Source organism: Dermacentor variabilis, chromosome 2, assembly GCF_050947875.1.
Source record: "Dermacentor variabilis isolate Ectoservices chromosome 2, ASM5094787v1, whole genome shotgun sequence".
NCBI classification, from domain to species: domain Eukaryota; kingdom Metazoa; phylum Arthropoda; class Arachnida; order Ixodida; family Ixodidae; genus Dermacentor; species Dermacentor variabilis.
This window is the reverse complement of record NC_134569.1, coordinates 110,603,027-110,621,790: the sequence shown is the minus strand read 5'-3', so window position 1 is coordinate 110,621,790 and position 18,764 is coordinate 110,603,027. Positions and strand designations below refer to the sequence as shown.

At 44.2% G+C, this 18,764-nt stretch overlaps 2 protein-coding genes across 4 annotated transcripts in view; one reads left to right on the top strand and one right to left on the bottom strand.

Moving 5' to 3' along the window:
- Positions 1-590: 590 nt before the first annotated feature.
- On the top strand, positions 591-2,521 carry nop5 (nop5 ribonucleoprotein). Its single transcript, XM_075681687.1, has one exon. The coding sequence runs from the start codon at positions 891-893 to the stop codon at positions 2,499-2,501; it is 1,611 nt and encodes a 536-aa protein (XP_075537802.1). The 5' UTR covers positions 591-890; the 3' UTR covers positions 2,502-2,521.
- The window catches only part of mute (gon-4 like protein muscle wasted), a 49,793-nt gene continuing 31,826 nt past the window's right edge, over positions 798-18,764 (bottom strand). For 2 of the 3 annotated variants that reach the window (XM_075681684.1, XM_075681686.1), the window contains 7 exons: positions 16,878-17,030; positions 13,997-14,178; positions 12,121-12,352; positions 11,140-11,271; positions 9,723-9,796; positions 7,656-7,752; positions 798-4,782 (listed from right to left, as the gene is read on the bottom strand). In XM_075681684.1, coding sequence (XP_075537799.1) covers positions 4,711-4,782; positions 7,656-7,752; positions 9,723-9,796; positions 11,140-11,271; positions 12,121-12,352; positions 13,997-14,178; positions 16,878-17,030 — 942 coding nt within the window. In that variant the 3' untranslated portion in view covers positions 798-4,710. The remainder of the gene's footprint in view (positions 4,783-7,655; positions 7,753-9,722; positions 9,797-11,139; positions 11,272-12,120; positions 12,353-13,996; positions 14,179-16,877; positions 17,031-18,764) is intronic. The other variant, XM_075681685.1, reaches the window with a different exon arrangement.

Here is an 18,764-nt window from a genome sequence, read left to right as displayed (position 1 = left end):
CCTTTGAATAATGATGACACACCAACTAGACCGACTTTCTGCCTTGACCCACGTACATAGTCTTCCAAACTTCGGCATCGGGAACAATGGGGTGAAGGGGAGGGTTGGTGCAAAAGCAGGTACCCAATAGTTGTTACGGCTCGTAGCCCCGGAAACGAAACGTACGCAAGGGTAAGATCACACGCAAGTTCTGGTGTACATATTTGTTTCAGCTTCTAGTGCGAAAAGCGCTTTATTTTTCTGTCACGAAATGTTTGTATTCTCACGATCAGGCAATTAATTATGCGTGCTCAAATTTTGCGCCATTATATTATGTTTTGTCGATGACGATGTTGCGTGACTAGCCTGACCATTACGATTGTTCACGTTGTACCTCTTTGTACCATGCGTTGTACCTCTTTTACTCGTGATTTATAGGCAGAATTATGCTAATTTCATAATAAAAAATTGGCTACAGATTACTTTGGGACTATGCTTGATTCACATCGTAATTTTTGCAGTGCTGCGAAGCTGTAGTCTACCATCATCGCCATCGTCACTACGAAACCAAATTACACCAATAAAGGCACTCTTCCGCTTAAAGAAACGCTAACCTAGGTCTTTGTAAGTGAGTGAGTGAAAGAACCTGGGTCTTTGTTGTTTAATTTTGTTTGTGCTGTTTAAACATATTGCTCATAGCAACAAAGGCAGCCGCTCCAAAGTAATTACTATGCGCAGTTGATGTTGGACATTGACTTCATCCTGCACATCGTTTGGTTATGTTCATCCGCGCGCATGCTTTCATATTTTATGTGCCGGCTGTTTTCATGGCGTCGTGCACTACGTGCACGTGGTGAAAAACTTTCGTAATTTGTTGTGGCTAGTGTTGTGACCGAAGCGAACTTTCCAACATGTTAGTCCTCTTCGAGTCACCGGCGGGATACGCCATTTTCAAGGTTCTAGATGAAAAGAAGCTCCAGAAGACTGACAACTTGTTCCAGGACTTCGAGACGCCGGACAAGGCATCACGTGTGGTGAAACTGAAGCACTTCGAGAAGTTTGGGGACATGACCGAGGCCTTGGCGGCTGCAACGGCTGCTGTCGAAGGTAAGATGAGCAAAAGCCTAAAGAAAGCTTTGAAGAAGGTTATAGCAAAGGAAGCGCACGAGAGTCTTGCCGTCGCGGACGCTAAGCTCGGAAACGTCATCAAGGAGAAGTTCGACATCAGCTGTGTCGCCAACAGCTCTATCCAAGAGTTGATGCGTTGCATTCGATCCCAAATGGACAGTTTGATCACGGGACTCCCCAAGAAGGAGATGACCGCCATGGCATTAGGTTTGGCACATAGTTTATCCCGGTATAAGCTCAAGTTCAGCCCCGACAAGGTCGATACTATGATCATCCAAGCAGTCTCTCTGCTTGACGATCTGGACAAAGAGCTCAACAATTACATCATGCGTTGCAAAGAGTGGTACGGTTGGCACTTTCCGGAGCTTTCTAAAGTGGTCACGGACAACCTGTTATACGTGCGTACCGTTCAGACGATTGGCTTGCGCACAAACGCCATCGAGACGGACCTGTCCGAGATCCTGCCCGAAGACCAGGAGGCGAAAGTGAAAGAGCTCGCAGAAATGTCCATGGGCACGGAGGTGTCCGACGAAGACATCCTCAACATACTGCACCTGTGCCGCGAGATCATCGAGATGAGCAGCTACCGCGCCCAGCTGTTCGAGTACCTCAAGAACCGCATGATCGCCGTGGCGCCCAACTTGACCGTCCTCGTGGGCGAATTGGTCGGAGCGCGACTCATTTCGCACGCTGGCTCGCTGCTGAACTTGGCCAAGCACCCGGCCTCCACCGTGCAAATACTGGGCGCCGAAAAGGCACTCTTCCGGGCTCTCAAGACCAAGCACGACACGCCCAAGTACGGTCTCATCTACCACGCGCAGTTGGTAGGCCAGAGCACGCAGAAGCTGAAAGGCAAGGTGTCGCGTATGTTGGCCGCCAAGGCTGCCCTGGCGACCAGGGTCGATGCGCTGGGAGACGACGGAACGGGCACCGAGCTTGGAGTCGAACACAGGGCGAAGCTGGAGACGCGCATGCGAATCCTCGAAGAAGGCGGCGGCAACCGAAGAATCAGTGGCACGGCTCGGGGCAAGGCCAGGCAAGACAGGTACGAACACAAGAGCGTCGTGCGTCAATACGAGCCGGCCGCCGACTCGACGCTGCCCACGACGTCGGGTGCTGGCGCGAAGAGAAAGTTTAAGCAGGAGGAGGAGGAGGAAGACATCGAGGCGGACGTCGCCGAGCCCAAACCCAAGAAGAAAAAGTCCAAGGCAGCAGAAGAGGCGACAGCTGTCACCGAGGTCAAAAGCGAGACCGTCACACCCAAGAAGAAGAAAAAGAAGCAGAAGAAGGAAGCTGAAGAGGAGCCCGAGACACCTGTGCAAGTCAAGAGTGAGCCGGTTACTCCCAAAAAAAAGAAGAAAAAGCGCCAGCCTTCTGAAGGTGATGACGAATAAATGGTTGACTCTGTTTTTAAGATGGTCTCGTTTTATTACAAAAATAACTTACGGTACAGCCTTCAGTAAATGTTTCAAAGAAGTTCAGAAGAGCAAAGGGAACTGCTATTTTCTGTCTAAAGAACTACTACAGTGAAAAGTTTCACAGTGGCCACAGCAACTTTGAGGCTTTTGAAATATGCTGTATAGCTGCCTTACAGCCCATTTAGGTAGCTGAAACTTGGCAGGAGCACTGGGAAGTGGTAAACAGTCAAAAGTTTTCTACGCTGTGGTTAACCGCTTACAGGAATGGCCGCACTCGGTTGCAATCTCTGGAAGTTAGCCCACAGGTTTGGTTGTAAACATGAATGACATTACTAGGTTGTCTTAACTCAAATGCAGTTAGTGCACCAGTTCACAATAATGCTGTATACGGTACTGCACAGCTTTGCAGACAAGTGTGGTGTGGCACTTGAGCACTTTATACCACATGCAGGTAGTGCAACGATGCATGGAGCTGCATCACCTGCTGCTTTTGTTCAGAGCTTTTACGGCAAGTATGCACACAGGAATGACAACTGTGGTAGTTGTGAATACAGCTTGCATGTTAAGAGCTGTCCATATGAAATTTAGTAAACTACAAGTGTTAAAGAATGTGTCGCTACAACAATATTTCTGAAGTAAAAAGTAAGAAACACTTCTATGTCTGTTCCGCTAAGCAAACAGTGGTATGTCTGCAAAGCAGAGCTTGCACATTATTAACTAGTGAATGCAGAAAGTGCCTATAACTTGTGCAGAACTAGTTTCATCAATATGACAAGTGAAGTTTGGTTCAGGTGCCATGTGCTTTCACAGACAAGTGATTCACCCCCTAAGCTAGTGCAGTCAAATCATGGCAGTCTATGGTCATATAATGCTACGACGTTGATACAAGCACAATAAGGACCACCACACGAGCGGCTGCTTGTGTTCATCCTATGCACATGCCTAGAAGATGCAACCAAGACATGGAATTTGACTAAATCCCAGGTGGGCAAAGAAAACAAGATTTGGTACTCGTGCCTCCAGTCATATGTCAATTAACACCTAATGCCATTAGCAACTTACTGAATCCCAACAACCAATTTGGCTGCCAGGTGCATCATAATGTTCCCAATAATGTTTACACTTAGATAAGCAGCAAGCAAATATGTATTGACTATTTGTTGAATTCATATATCAGAGGCTATCAAGGCTACAATACACAATGCAACATCCTTGATGCTACAAGTGCCATTTTAAATTAGCTCCTTTGGCTTTAATTGAGCAGCAGTTGGTAAGAATGCTTCTTTACAGCAGAAACAACCCTTTTCAGAAAGCAAAATCACACTGTATGCAAACTACCTGTTACCTTTTTCAATGACACTGTGTTCAACTTCAACCTATAAGCAGTGGTTCTTTGTCAATACTTAACCCAAGCTTGCTTTTCGTGCTGCCGTATTGTGTGATTATACTGTATTCACAGCATTCAATGTGTGTGTATCATTGGCTTTAAAAATAATGGCTAAGTAAATCCAATGTGTAGAGAAGTAATGGAATGTGTTGCAGAGAAGCAGGCTTTGTGTTTTAACGCTACAAAAATTTTGAATGTTTTCATAAGCAGACACAATGCTATCTTGTTAGATCATTGCTGTAAAGGAATTGAGCCTGCGCACATAGTGTCTAAGAGCTTCTGTGATGATAATGGCTAGATGACAAGAAAGGTTACAGAAATGCATGACATTTGCTGCTGTGAGCCAAGAATTCGTTCGTAAGCACTTCAAAGTGAGGCACAAATAAATAAATTGAACAGTGTGGCTACAATACTTTTACTGCAACAACAACCAACAGCTTTAACTGTACACATTGCATGCTATCTGTTGTTGAGAGCCATCACCAGAAAACACCAGGAATTTTACAATCAGGATACGGTACTATGCCTTCTAATGTTCTGCTACATTCGCCTTGGGTAGTTAAGAATGAAGCAGTTTTCAGATCAACAAAAACAATGACTAGACAGACTCGTAAGTGCTGGTATACTATACATGATGGTAGAATGTACACCGTGACATGGCCCATGCATGATGAGCGTCCCCGTTTGCCAAGTGGGAACTCTTCACTAATTTTTGGGATGACCTTGATGAAAATGTGATGATGGAATTATGTGCACAAGAGGACATGATGTTTGCAGGTACAGACTTCGCTAGCGGTGTCATGAATCAGCTTCGTCGTCACTCTTGCTTGCCTCAAACAAACGGATCAGTTCTTGAAAGCGGCTCGTCACCTAGAACATGAAAGCACCAGAAAATTTGAACATGAGCAACATGACTCTCAACACTGGTACATGTGCACTATACTAGTCACAGGTCAAGAATATCGCAAAAAGTACAACTCATATGGAACATGGGTAAATACACAACACAGCATTGTCTTATCAAATAGCCTTATCTAATTCCTTCCTTGCTGTCCACAACCCTGCCTTTGCCTTGCTCATTTGCTGCTGCAGTATGGGCCTCTTTATGTGTGAGGAATGCTGTTTGTTCATGATGTGGTAATGACTTTTGTAAGGTGTGTTCTTGGCTGTAACGAGCATAGTGTTACTTGCATTCCCAGTAGGATGGCACGGTTCTGTGTACATGAGATTGGGATGATCTGTCCTTAAAACCCCTCGTATTGTTGGTTTCACGTCGTGGTAAACAAAAATTGAGCTCCTCGGTTCCCCATATTCTCGAATTACCGGGCAGCAAGGATCTTGACTTTGGCAGCCTTGATGCCATAAGGTAGCATACGAGGATTTATTGGCAAGTTGCCTACTTCTAAGTTCACGTACTACGTGATGCCTGTGGTTCAAAGGATGTTCCACATCAATCGCTATGGCCATGCGAGGCGCTGGCACTGGCAAAAACTCCCAGAATTAAATAGTACACATACACAAATTTCCAACAATATGGGCTTTCGTGGCAGCTTTAGTCTAGTGGCGAAATGTTCACCATGTAGCAGAAATTTAACATTTTCGCCTTTACATGATATTGATCACATCACAGACATCAATATTTGAAGCTTAAAAAAATTAGGTAGCTGTTTCAAATGAGTCACCCGTGATTATAATCAGAAATTTCAAAATAAGCATCTACAATCAAATATTACAAGGAACTACAAGCACTTCATACTAACTACATTGTAGTGTGCAGTTCACTGATGCACAGTCTTCCAAAATATTTTATAACTTGCACACTGCAACATGTGCTGCCAGCATTACATTCATATAATTCTTCAATCTTTACTCAGCAGAAGAATCGCAGCTTAGTTTACATCAGTCAACCACATGCAATAAGAGTACAGTCTGCGCCTGTCCAGAGTTACCACTGGGATGAAATGAAGCATCGGCCGCATTACCATGTTCATTTGTCAGACCAAACGGGGATTTACATTTCAACACAGCAGGTCATGTCTAACACACATATACCGCAAATTGTTATACATTGATGTCGCATGCACTTAAGTCTTATATAGCTACAAAATGCATTTGCATTTTTGCATTTTGTTTTCGTCATTAACTTTTCAGTCTGGTAGTATACAGTCAAACATTGATTTAACAAAGTTTGTGATGTAACAAACTATTTTCATTTGCCATCTTAGTTCCATGTACCTGGAGCCTGTATGGCTAGTAAATGTAGCAAAAAAAAAAAAAAAAAGAAGAAAGGACATGTCGGCTGAGCAGAAGTTATTTGCATGTATACTTCCGCATAAACATTCCGAGCAAAACTGCTATCGAAGCAGATGTGCCAGAGTATGGTATGTAGGAACCACCACTTGCAGTGCCATGTGTCGTGTGAAGGTTGCAGGGCACTTGGTAGTTTGGAGTAACACGAGAGCTGACGATTCCTTCAGCACAAGAAGGTGGGGACAGGGTGAGAGCGTCGTAACGTGATCAAGCACTCGCTAGGAGGGCGAGTGGGGGCAGGAAGCATGCAGCGCTGCTCCTTTACCCTGGCCATGGCTGTGCGTGGCTGTCCGTAAAGCTGAGTGCGTATGCGGACCACATACCATATCTTGGAGGTAATCTGTGGCAAGTGCAAAGGCTGAGCCTGTATGGCTGGTTCCTTGATGCACGCTGTGTTCCCGTGCCTTGTGTTGGAGGTCACATAATCTCAAGTTTCTGATACACGGTGAAGTGAGAGCCAATATGAAGCGTTTGCTGCTCATTGCCGATGGTCTTAATCACGCTAGCGGTGCTATGGCAAGTGTTCTTGGTCATTGAGTGTGATCTGTTCGTGTTTGTCTGTGTGCATGTCACACCGTGCTGGTTAATTTGATTAGCAAGCAAATGCTTACTGAAATTTATACGGCTAATAAAACTATGACCCTCACTTCATATAGTTATCTCACTGCTATCGCCATCAATGTTTCGCATATCAGGCAAAACTGCTGCCTTTTTATTTTTTTCTCAAGGAAGACGAATATCTGCATCATTTTACACTTGTTTTTAATTTGTGGGTGTCATCTGATGACTGCTGAGGGCGCTACGCACGGTCAGCCATGGCGTCCAAGACTTACAGCACCGTGCGATGCAACATGCAAATCTCGGATGCCTTAAGCCATGCTGATGCATAGCTTTCAGCGCGATCTGCACCGCACAAGCCGGTGCTCATAAGTACACTTAATGTCCCCACTTCCTTGGGATTTGTTTATAAGTGCTCAATGACAAGATACTATCCACCAGGAATGTTCTGGAGCCTTGTGAGATTATTTTTACTGCAGAAATTTTAAAACCTTGAATTAATGAAATTGACAATCTAACAAAGTTTTTCGTGGCAAGTGCGACTTCATTATACTGATGTTCTTCTGTACTACCTATACATGTAAATGCTAACAAAACCAGCAATAAAGAGAAATGCTCACACAAACACACTCACCTTCATCGCTGTCTTCAAACACGTACTACTACTATAGCGTTATCAATTGCTCCAGGAATAGGCGCTTTATAAGCATCTCCCACAAGAATGCAACAATACTACCTTCAATGGTTGATGCTTTTCTCAGTGTGGTGACAAACAGCACATCCTATCCAGTTTTAAGACAGCACATCTGCCTCTACCTACAATGAGCTTATCATGCTTGCTCAGTGAGCTTAAATGAATTGTCAAGACAGCGTACCTGCTCAGGAGGTCTGCCCAAGGCTTGTGATGCTCGCTGCAGTCCCTTTTCTGTGCCCGACTGTTGGCAGGCTTGCAACAGAACCTTGTCGTCTTCCCTGCATTTGTAGAAAGAAGCTTGTTTTGGGGAACAAAGGCATTTTGGTGCTAAAGCAAGAAGCCCTGCGCTCTAGGCATCGTTTCAGGGTTACATGCCAGTGCGTACGGTATGTTTCACATGTTAGAGGGAGCATACGTCGTAATGATGAGTGCTACGTGACATTAAACAAGTCCCAATTGGTTAGCATCTAATGCAATGTTTTAAAGGCATGAGTATAATCTTAGTTTATATCTAGCATTGAAATTTTGTGGCTACAACTAAAAACACGGAAAAATGAATGCAGCCTTTACTGAGGAAATGATATGTGCAAACTATATTTATATGTAGGGTTAGGTATTGTGGGAGATATGGGGTTCTCCTCCGTGCTCTTGGGACAAAGGAACGACAACACAGTAGTGCAAACAATCACAAGGGCATTTATTGCACCTTTCATAGATCAATGCCTGCTAGCCGAGTTGCTATCCACAAAACATGCCGATGGGCGCGCGACAAATCTAGAAGTCCGACTCACCGCGGGCGAGCGATTATGTTCGCCCCATGCTGGATCCCAACGCCTGGTCGTTCGCGTGTTCGGTCATGCCAACGGTGGCACGCTCGAAGGCGTCTACGCGAGACGGTCTCGCAGAAGCATGGGTCGGCGCGCACGCGGGACGTCCACGCTGTCCCCCAACTCGCCGGGAAAGAGACAGCGCCTTTCTTTCCCGCGCCTAAGTAACCCCGCCGCAGCGCAACACTAGCGGCATCTCTCGCACTGCGCTTCAACCACTCCGACCGCCGCGGGCGCCAGGCCACGCGGCGGGCGAAGCCGCCCTGCAGGAGACGAGCCATGCGGGAAAACTAGATCTCAGGGGAGGCGTGAGAGTCACGCATCCCCACAGTATCTTCAGTTAAAATGAGAAAACATGGGAAAACATGCATCAAATTCATTTATAAATGATCCAAATCAACAAGGCACAGAGAAAAAGGGGTGGGGGGGGGGAATGTGCAGGTGATTATTCTTGTCAATTATGTGAGTTAAAGGTTACCGCAAGAAATCTATGGATACTTCAAATTTATTTTGGCATACAATGGTGAGCACAGCATTAAAAGTGCACTAGCTCTTAGTAGGCTGGCAGTCACAGCGGTGTTGGTGAAAATGAACTGAATTTCAATGCTTACTGGGCACAAGACAATTGCAGGCCTGTAAATGTCTATCTGAATTTTCTACGGCACTTTACAAGGTGAGCAATTAAGTGTACATTTGTTACTGTGGTTCGCTTAGCATTTCTTGCTGCCCCATGGACATTTGGGCACAGCCATTCAGTCTCATTATGGTAAAACAGGGTACAAGTAAGAAGAAAGGCAAGGACAGCGCTCATTTTTGTTTTCTTCACTGTTGCCTATGTTTGTGCTCTGTTTGTGTCAAGGAGGAAGCACTCAGTTTATGATGGCAAAAAAAAAATTTACTGAAACGAATCTGAGGGCTCGTACGACCATTTGTTTACAAACTGCAGGCAAACAGCTGATGCATACCATCAGAGGGCAGCATGTCACTGATCGTAGTCGAAAACGCACAAAGCAAGCCAGTGCTTGATGACATTTAGGTAAATCACAGTGCATTATAAGAAAAAGACTAGAGGACACACATAGCGCTATGTGTCTTGTTTTCGTGATCCCTTGCCTATAATCTGTTGTGATTTACCTACCAGCCTGAATTTCTGTTTTAGTGCTTGGTGACACATGCTGTGATACGGAAATGTCATGACAGCACAAAACATCCAGGAACATGAATATAAAACTGCTCATGCACTAAAAGTGACATTAAAAAAAAGTACTAGCTAACTACAGTGGCAACTTACGCTCCAATGCACATGTTTTTTTATGTATTAGCAGAGAAATCAACAACTGCCGACTCAGAGAAAACACATCATGTTATACACATAAGCTATTTCATGAATAGCTGGCTGCACAAGATGTGGCTTAACGTACCTTGTCCAGATGATATTTTGGCCTTCTCTGCTGTTAGTTTTGTCGCCATCTTTTCCAACCGCAGACTTGGAAGCCTGAATCAAAGAAGACTTAATCATCAAATGTTGGTCTAATACACTATGTAGGTACTTCATTACTGTCTTTGGTGATGCGATGCAAGAGAAATTGACACATGAAAGAACAGGTAGTAGCAAGTGAAGAAAAAGATAATCAAAAGAAAGATCAAGCCACAGTAAGAACGAAACATAAGAACACTCTTTAATTTGTTCTGCATTTAAAGAGCTATGTAGGATGTACAGGCAACTTATCTAGCAGTCAATAATTAACTAATCCCGGTAACCACTATATTTGTTCTGTGAGACATTTAAAAAGTCCTAATTCTGTGTGTCTGATGGGAAGAGAATAAAAGAAAGGTACAGGAACTCAAGCTGTAAGACTTTTCCAGACATGAATGACAAGGAAACCAACAAATTTGCACATTGAAGAACAGTTGAACCTCCTTCTTTCAGTGTACCATAAGTATGTATGGTTTGAGGAACTAGTGGCCTCAGTGAATGAGAATTATTTCAATGATATTGTAACAATATTCAGCATAAGCACATGGTGCTTTTAATTTGCCTACGGAAAGAATCACATAGCACATTATTTAATTCAGAGACAAACCTGTAGTTTCTTGCTCAACTGACTATTTTGTAACTTGGACCATAGTCATGAAGTAGCTGTCTCATGTGATCGTGGTACGATGCAAATGTAGTGGGCAGCTAGTTTAAGTGTGGACGACATTCTGTGATAAGGAAGGAAAAGCTACAGGGGCAGAGCTTCCGCACGTGTATTACCACACCAAGTAGTCCAGCAGCTTTTGAGAGTGCTTTTGGTTTCTTAATCCGATACCGAACCGGTGAAGCCTCCACACGAGATGGTTTCATATTTGCCCAAACCCGGAAGAGAAAAGCAGAAAAAGAAGTCCAATTTAACACTCGGTGACGTTTTTTGTCTTATTTTGGTGCTGTAAATTATACGGTGCTTACTTTTTCTGTTCACAAATTTAAACTAATGCAGATCAAAGTGTGGTAATTCTTGTTGGGAGTTCAGGAGTGTGCTGAACTGAGTTGGTTGGTGCATGCTGAAGGGAACTGAACAGCACAAAAGACAGGACTTATGAGGACAACAGAAGCAGCGCTGTCACTGTCGTCCTCACCTCAAGTCTTGTTCTTTGCACTGTTCAATCCCCTTCAACATCTTTCAGAAGTGCTCTTGTGCGCGTTTTACATCCGTGGATTTCCCTTCAATGCCAGAAAAAGTAGTCCATGGGTATAAATGCAGCTCACTACTGTAATGACTAGGAGCTACAGTAAACATATAGAGAAAGAGAGCAAGTCATGCTTGTTATATTTTGCTGTTATTATTTTGGTATTACCTCCACATGCTTCTCTGATGCCCGGCTCTCTGAGATATCAGTGTCTGTTTCCGGGGACTGTGGTCTGCCAATGGTCACCCGCGCTGGCCGGAGAACTTTTCCCGTCTGCAGGAATACACGACCATCCAGGAACTGCAAGAGTCACTATTTGAGAGCGCTACTCATTCAAAAGCACCCTGTTTATGCCAAAGAAAGCCAGGTCCTTGCCCTAGTGCCAGGGGGGGGGTACCCTCGCACCCCTGATTTCATAAGTTAGCCTCTATCTATGTTTTTTTTATTGAAATGACAGCAAAGGAACAACGCTTAGTCAGCTTAAAGTGGTGATGGTTGCTTTATAATAACTAAGACAGAAAAATGGAAAGAACACGGAGGAAATGTAGGAAGAAATGTCACAAGTACTGTTCAAGAAATGACACAAATTTAGGCACGGTGTGGTTCGAGAGATACAGATGAATGCAGAGAGGAAAAATACACACAACAGGGAGGACTGAAAAGGCACATGCGGTCACAAAATAGGCCTGAAGCATCATTTAAATATATTATTCTCTCTCTCAGGTTCTGATGTGGTCTCAGATGTACACAATCACAAATGAGATTATCAGTTACAGTATTTTTCAATTAATAAAATTAGAATGTTTGGTTGAAGGTTGAGGTAACTGCTCCAAAACGTCCAGTGAACACTTCCAAAAGACACCGGCAAGTGTTTTTGCCTAGTCACTATGCTGTATATATGTAAATAGTTGCCTCGTTTTGCTCTATCCTCTCTCCTTGTTTTTTTCTGTCTTTTTACTCCCCCTACCCCAATCCTGCCATTGCTGGCTGCCTCTAGGGCATCAGTTGGCTGAGCTAGACAGTTACACTGCGGCCAGTAGTAATTTCTTCCCTCCCTTTTCCTTCATTTATTTTGATAGACAACCAATTACTGCTACTAGTGGCAAGTGTGAGCGTGGCTTGTCTAGGAAACAGTGGTGACGAGTGTACCTTGATACCACAACGGGTACAGTGCCTCGCACGGCTGAGAAAGCGAGAGTCGGTGCTGCGCAGGTGGCAGGTGCAGGGGCACTGTGGCGTGCCTGGAGTGTCCCTAGGTGGCGACAGTGTCAACTCCTCACAACTGCTGCCGGCGCCGCCTGGGCTGCCTGCTGCTCCTTCCTCCTCTTCTTCCTCCTCTTCCTCATCGGGCAAAGTCACCTCCTCAAAGTCCTCCATCAGGCTGCAGTGAGGCCACAGAAAATGTTTAACTGTGACGGTGGCTAGCTGCATCACTGCAGAAGTCTTGCTTTAAAGGGACACTAAAGAGAAACACTCGATTGGTTTATACTGATAAAGTATATTCTTTCAAAACTCAATTTTCATTAATTTAGCAGTAGGAGGTTGATTACTAAAAGAGAAAATGAAGGCTGAACTTACATTTTTAGAATTTCACGCCAAATCCCCAAAACCGGTATGTCAGCATGGCGTCACGGATTTCAAAGTAGTTTCTCATGTTTGGGCCATTGTGGCACCATAAACGTTCTTGAAACTTGCGAAGTTCATTCTTTGGAACCTTTAGATATATGGTACAGTGTGGTCCACCTTCACCCAGAAAAAAATTGACTGGACCCGAGCAGATGCTGCCAAAGTATGTGATGTCATGACAAGTTGATGTAGGAACTTGAGGCGGTGGCATCATCTGTCTTTCATTTTTGCATCTTTCCTAGCTTACCAAGCCTCCTCTCACAGTAAGAGTGACTTTTCACTATACTAGAAGCACAATGCACCAACACAGCTCGACTTACTTTTCTCTATAGACAAAAAGAAAATTAAAATAAAAAAATCCGGGGGGTTTTACATGCCAAAGCCACAATATTGTTGTAAGTCACACTGTAGTGGCTGATTGATTGCATTATTTTGCATTAATTTTGACCACCCGAGGTTCTTTAATGTGCACCCAATGCATGGTCCATGAGCGTTTTTGCATTTCACCCCCGTCGAAATGCGGCTGCCGCAGCTAGGGTTACGTCCCACACCCTCAGGCTTAACAGCGCAATGCCAAAGCCACTGCGCCACCACGGCAGGCTTTACTCTTTAGTGTCCCTGCAACATATGAGAAACTTAACTATGTTCACAACATTGATGTCGGGGGAAATTTGCACTCACTAGTTGCCATTTCTGGCTGAAGTTTTTGGACCATCAGGCAGCAAAAATTAAATAAGAAATATAAACAGCTGGAAGCACAGCCTCTCCAGAGAAGAAAATAGGATGGTCACATTGGTGTACAGCTGTGGTATGTTCACATCATATACAAATTCTTTTTTTTTCCTGGTGCAACAGCAACATGCATTAATGAAAACGATAAATGAAATGATGCAGTTTCTTTACATAACGTTTTTCTTTACAATTACAAAATAAGTGCCGCTCGCAATAAGTTTCAGCAGGAGAGCTTACCCATTCATCCTAATAGTACTGCTTACAAGAATACCCATCACCCACGATAGCAGCCCAGTGGCTACGGCACTGCACTGCCGAGCATGAAGTCGCGGCATTAATCCTGGTATTAGAGGCTGCGTTTCCATGGAGACGAAATGCAACAACACTCATGTACTGTGCGCTGGATACAGGTTAAAGAATCCTAGGTGGTCAAAATTAATCCGGAGTCCCCCACTATGGAGTCTCCCTCATAATCATAGCATGAGGTTTCGGCACGTAAAATCGCCAGCATTTCATATTTTTAGTTTAAGCAAGCACACCCATCTGTAAGCTCTTGCCAATGTGCAAGGGTTTCCCTACTTAATTCATGGTTTAGAAACCATGGAGACTAGTCTATAGTAACCCCATAGTCCTGTCACCAGTCGTGCTTGCCGGCACCACCACTCACCTGTCGGGGACGCCCTGGCTTGGTAGTAGCTGCTGTAGCTCATCCATCAGGTGGCTCTGTCCACGAAGTAGCGGTTGAAGAACAGAACAGACGGCTTCGACTGTCAGCTCTGACTGGCGCTGCAGCTGGTGCAAGGAGCGCAGCAGTCGCTGCAGCTGCTGGGGTTGCTGACCTAAATGAACCTACCGGGAAAGATTGGAAAGATGCTACAGTACATCTGCTTGCGGCATGCCCAAAATCAGCACTGTTTTCTTGCGTTGGCTCAGACAGCCGAAAAACCACACTGTATACATCTGCTGCAGACACAGACGACAAAAAGAGAGCAACTGTGCATCTGTGCTACTTGTTCTCAGCACCATATCGTAACAAGCCAACAAACAAAGACACCAAGGACAGCATAAAGAAGATTACATGTACTTATTAATTCAATTAAATAATGATAAATTAATGGGAATGAAAGTGGATGAAAAAACAACTGGCCAGAGGTGGCGCATGAACCCACGTTTTTGCATCATGCGTGTGATACTCTTACCAACTGAGCTACCGTGGCGCTGTTTTCCCATCCACTTTCTGCGGTATTTATGTTTATTTACTAGAACTAAACCTAGTAGTGTTAGCCAGTGCCACACCTTACGGCCTTAACAGCAGATGTGGAACATCCTTTTTGTGGAAGTTAAGATTTCTAAGTACAGTTCAACCTTGATATAACGAAGTCGGTAAAGTCGGCAATTTGCTTCGTTATATCGAAATTTCGTTACATCGAAATTCGACCTTTTGTGCATATAAGTGCAGTCGCCGATCAGTTTTGTTACAAGGAAAGGGGCCGCACACTTTTCCAAATTATTGGGCAATCGACAAAAGCAAACTTGAATGAGAAAACAATTAATTTTGTTAAATTTAGGAATCAGCAATGAGTGATACGGTTTCATGCCAGGCACATGAACGATATCTTCTCGGCGGTACGAATTAAGCGAAGCCAGCCACGCCTTAGCATGCACTCCGTCTCCGCAGCTGATAGATTCGGCCGCATCGGGACGATGCTACCAGGAAAAGCGCTGGCAGTGGGGAGCAAATGCTTCGTCTGCCTCTCGCTCCGACGGGTCATTGAAACTCAAGATTACGCAACCTTCAATACTAAAGCGGTAAGACAGCTTACAAAGTGCTACACCGTCTTGGCACACCCCCTCTTTGCACACGCGACAGATTACAGGGTGCGCGGCTGCGTATGTGCTAAGCCGTGCTTACAGCCATGCACAGCCACAGCCGAGGTGCGTGCCAACTTACCCCCCACTCCACAACTCCACTCCTACGCGCGCGCTTGATCGCGTTACCGCGAGCTCACTCCCCTCCCCCTTTCCCTTTGCTTGCACGGGAAAGTGGCACTCGTGAAGCCACCATCTTTCTTGTCTCACCCTTGCACACTTTCTCTCGCACCTAGAGCACTAAGTGTGTGGGGCGTGATAGGATCTTATCGCCCTTGGACTTTATACGGAACATATGCAGCTCCACTTCGGCGGTTGCTGTTGTCACGCGGTGTACGATTTGAAAGGTGCGTTTGCAAGCAGCCGCTTGTAATGCAACATTTGACGACCTGCATCTGCGGAAGTTTCCGTTTATTGTCTCGGTGTTTCTTTGCGGCAGAACTGAAATTTCGTTATATTTAAATCGCATACAAAAACACTTTGTTATATTGGGGTTCTAAATACATGGTGTTCTATGAGCAAGATGTTATGAAAAGTTAAACACTTTGTTATATCAAGAATTTCGTTATAGTGAAGTTAATTATATCAATGTTTAATTGCACAAGTGTGTTAAGATTGATAAGTAAATGTAATTTACCCTATGCGGCTCTTCGTATCTTTGTTTGTTGACTTCTTATGATATGACTAATAAAAATCTTGCCCTTGGTGTCCTTTCTTCTCGTTCATGTTCTCAGTACGAGGTACGATTGCCTTCTGTATTCTAATGATGCCTGCCCAGCAGCTCTAAAATGCACGAGAGCCTATATTGTACTGTGTTGGTGGCACATTATACATGTTATTCTTGTTGTTGCTTGAGTAGGGTTGCTTGATTGAGTGCCATCAAGTTGGGCAGTGAGAGAAGACCGACAATTGGAACCACTGCTGTTCGTTCACTAGGCCCTCATTGTATACCACCAAAAAATATTTCTGTTTTTCAAGCGATCAATCACCATGCTCAACACTTCAAGTTGTGCCACGCCAGCATGCAGTGTTCTTAAGCTCGACATACAACTTGGTATCATCAATGCAGCACACTTGCAGCTGTTTGAAGTGCACTAAACACCCGTACAAATGTCTCATCTAGCATTGTGAGCCCTGACGTTTTCACAACAATTACGTGAATCTGTGTGCCAAAGTGTTTTTTTTTGTGTGTGTGTGAAATGTCTGTAAGTGTGAACAGATTTTTGTCTGTCAAGCACTGCTCTCCTGTTCTTTATGACACTCACAAAGCAGCTTCCTAAATGAGCATTGCTATCCACCAAGTAAGTTCTGTGAGTACTTGCAAGATGGAGAAAGATTCATGCAAGAAAAAAGTGCCATTCACATTAACTGTTGCAAAAGGTTTGAGTGCCTCTTGGTTGCTGATCAATACAGCCTTGCTCTGCCATCTTCCTGGACAGCTAAGCTTGTAGAGTAACTGCTCAGGAGGAAACGTGACGGTTGTGGGCTTGTGCCTCAGATTAATTAAGGCGGCTTATTCATAGCTGTGATGTTTGCTGTTCAGGGACTGCTTTGTTGCTTTATGCTACGGTGAGGTGTATGACAATTCTTTCTTGCATGATCACAGTCTCTGTCTCTATCCTCATTATGCGGCGTACAATACCAATAGCCCAAATAGGGTTGAATAAATTTTCCTGCACCTCTAGTTTCCGAAGGAACAAGTGTATCTTTTTGAAGTTGAGGTACTGCAAAAGCTTCCCACACTGCAGGGCTTGCTCTGGCAGCAGAAAGCCCACGAAGTCATCCACCAAGTCCTGATGGTCATGGAAAAGTTCCTCGATGCTCTTGTATAGCTGTTAAAGAAAAGTGTAAGAAAAAAAAAAACCTGTGGAGAGCAGAATGCAAAGGTAAAAACACGCATGGGTAATGTGAGTAATATAGTAAAATCTTGTTAATTCAAACCTGCTTAATTTGAACTTGCAGTTTATTTGAACAGACACTACGGTCCCATCAATATTATGTGTATTTCAATGAGTGAAAACACTTGATAATTCGAATGCGCAAACATTTTCGATGGTTAATTCGTACATACCATAATATCCCGAGAGATGCCCCACCCCCGAAAGATATCCCACCCCTGACTAAGCTCCCGGCTTGAAAATAAACTGAAAATTGCCCATCTCAAGGTTACCCACCACATTAAAAGTTAGCCCACCTCACATTTTCACTCGGTTTTCTCTTGATTTTAGGTGGGATATCTCTCCGGATTTTACGGTACTGCACTGCCGACCATGTTCTTGGCAGCGTGCCAACTCTTGCAGCGACGCCTTCAACCCGGCAGTGCAGGGGTGCACCAGCTGCTGCTTCCAGTTCCCATTGCAAGTGCTGTATTTTTATGCGTATAACCCGCAGCAAATATTCTTTAACAGTGAAGTTGGGGTGCGGGTTATATGCTAACTTTGACATCACATGTGGCTTCACAGCACTAAAATTTTCGCCTAGAAGTGTGGCTTCATGGCAGCACTTGCCACACTTCCATGAAGCCAAACTTCTGAAACTTGCCACTCTTGTTAGCTTAATGCGCATGCGCTGCCTAGTGTAGCGCTGCACGTGAGTCCTCCATTCAATGAGCTTCCTGTAATTTGAACTGTGTTTAATTCGAACAAATTTTTGGGTGCCTTTGAGTTCAAATTATCGAGATTCAACTGTACTCACTTTTACTGGTGAGATTCACGGACACTAATTCCCAAAAGTAAGTGCTATGAACTGCGGTCCGAGATGAACTGCAGTTGTTAACCATGTGGCGGCACTATTGCCGATTCTTGTCGCTTATGGTCACAGATGTGGTTATCATCACAGAAAACAAATGCCAGCATCAGTTTTACAAGCAGGGGCAATAGTCAATTTTCAATGTGAGGAGGGATGTACAGCAAAACACCCATATTTAACACAATACGCTGCTTTGATTGTAATCCTGGACAAGTAGTGGAATCTTTGCAGTCCCATAATTTTGAATGCAAATTTTACTAGGTAAGTTTAACTGCTAGCACAACCCTGCCACGACCTTTAGCTTGAGCTGTGCCTGGATGGACTCCTAACAAGGTGCTGCCACAAATCTTGTATAGCAAGGTGCAGGAAAAATGTAATCCTTCATGTTGAATTTGGCTCCTAAATGTTGTAAGGAAAAGAGCCGCAGAGGTTATGGGATCTGGCAAACTGGTATGCAAGACTGCAAAAGCTTGCAAGAACAACAAGCTACTAGAGTAACATTAGGCAAGCGCTCTGAATTGATGCAAACATCACTCAATAAAAACATAAAGGCTCGCATTATTTGGTTCTCATCCATTGGTATTGTGTAATAGTGCAAAACTACATATGCAAGAAACACACAAGCAATGACAAGCGCTGCTCCCAATTGCTGTGGAATATTGCTAATACTACAGTATATACGCAAGGACTCTAAAGAGAAGAATTATTCAAACTGCACGAGTAAGTTAACCCTTGTACAATACCAAAACAGTCACTCTTGCCATAAGAGATGTTTGGTAAGCCAGAAAAGACGCACGAACGCAAGATAGGTGGCAACT

Excerpts from the sequence above, each read along its gene's own strand:
- nop5 (XM_075681687.1), top strand. The coding sequence starts at position 891 with ATGTTAGTCCTCTTCGAGTCACCGGCGGGATACGCCATTTTCAAGGTT.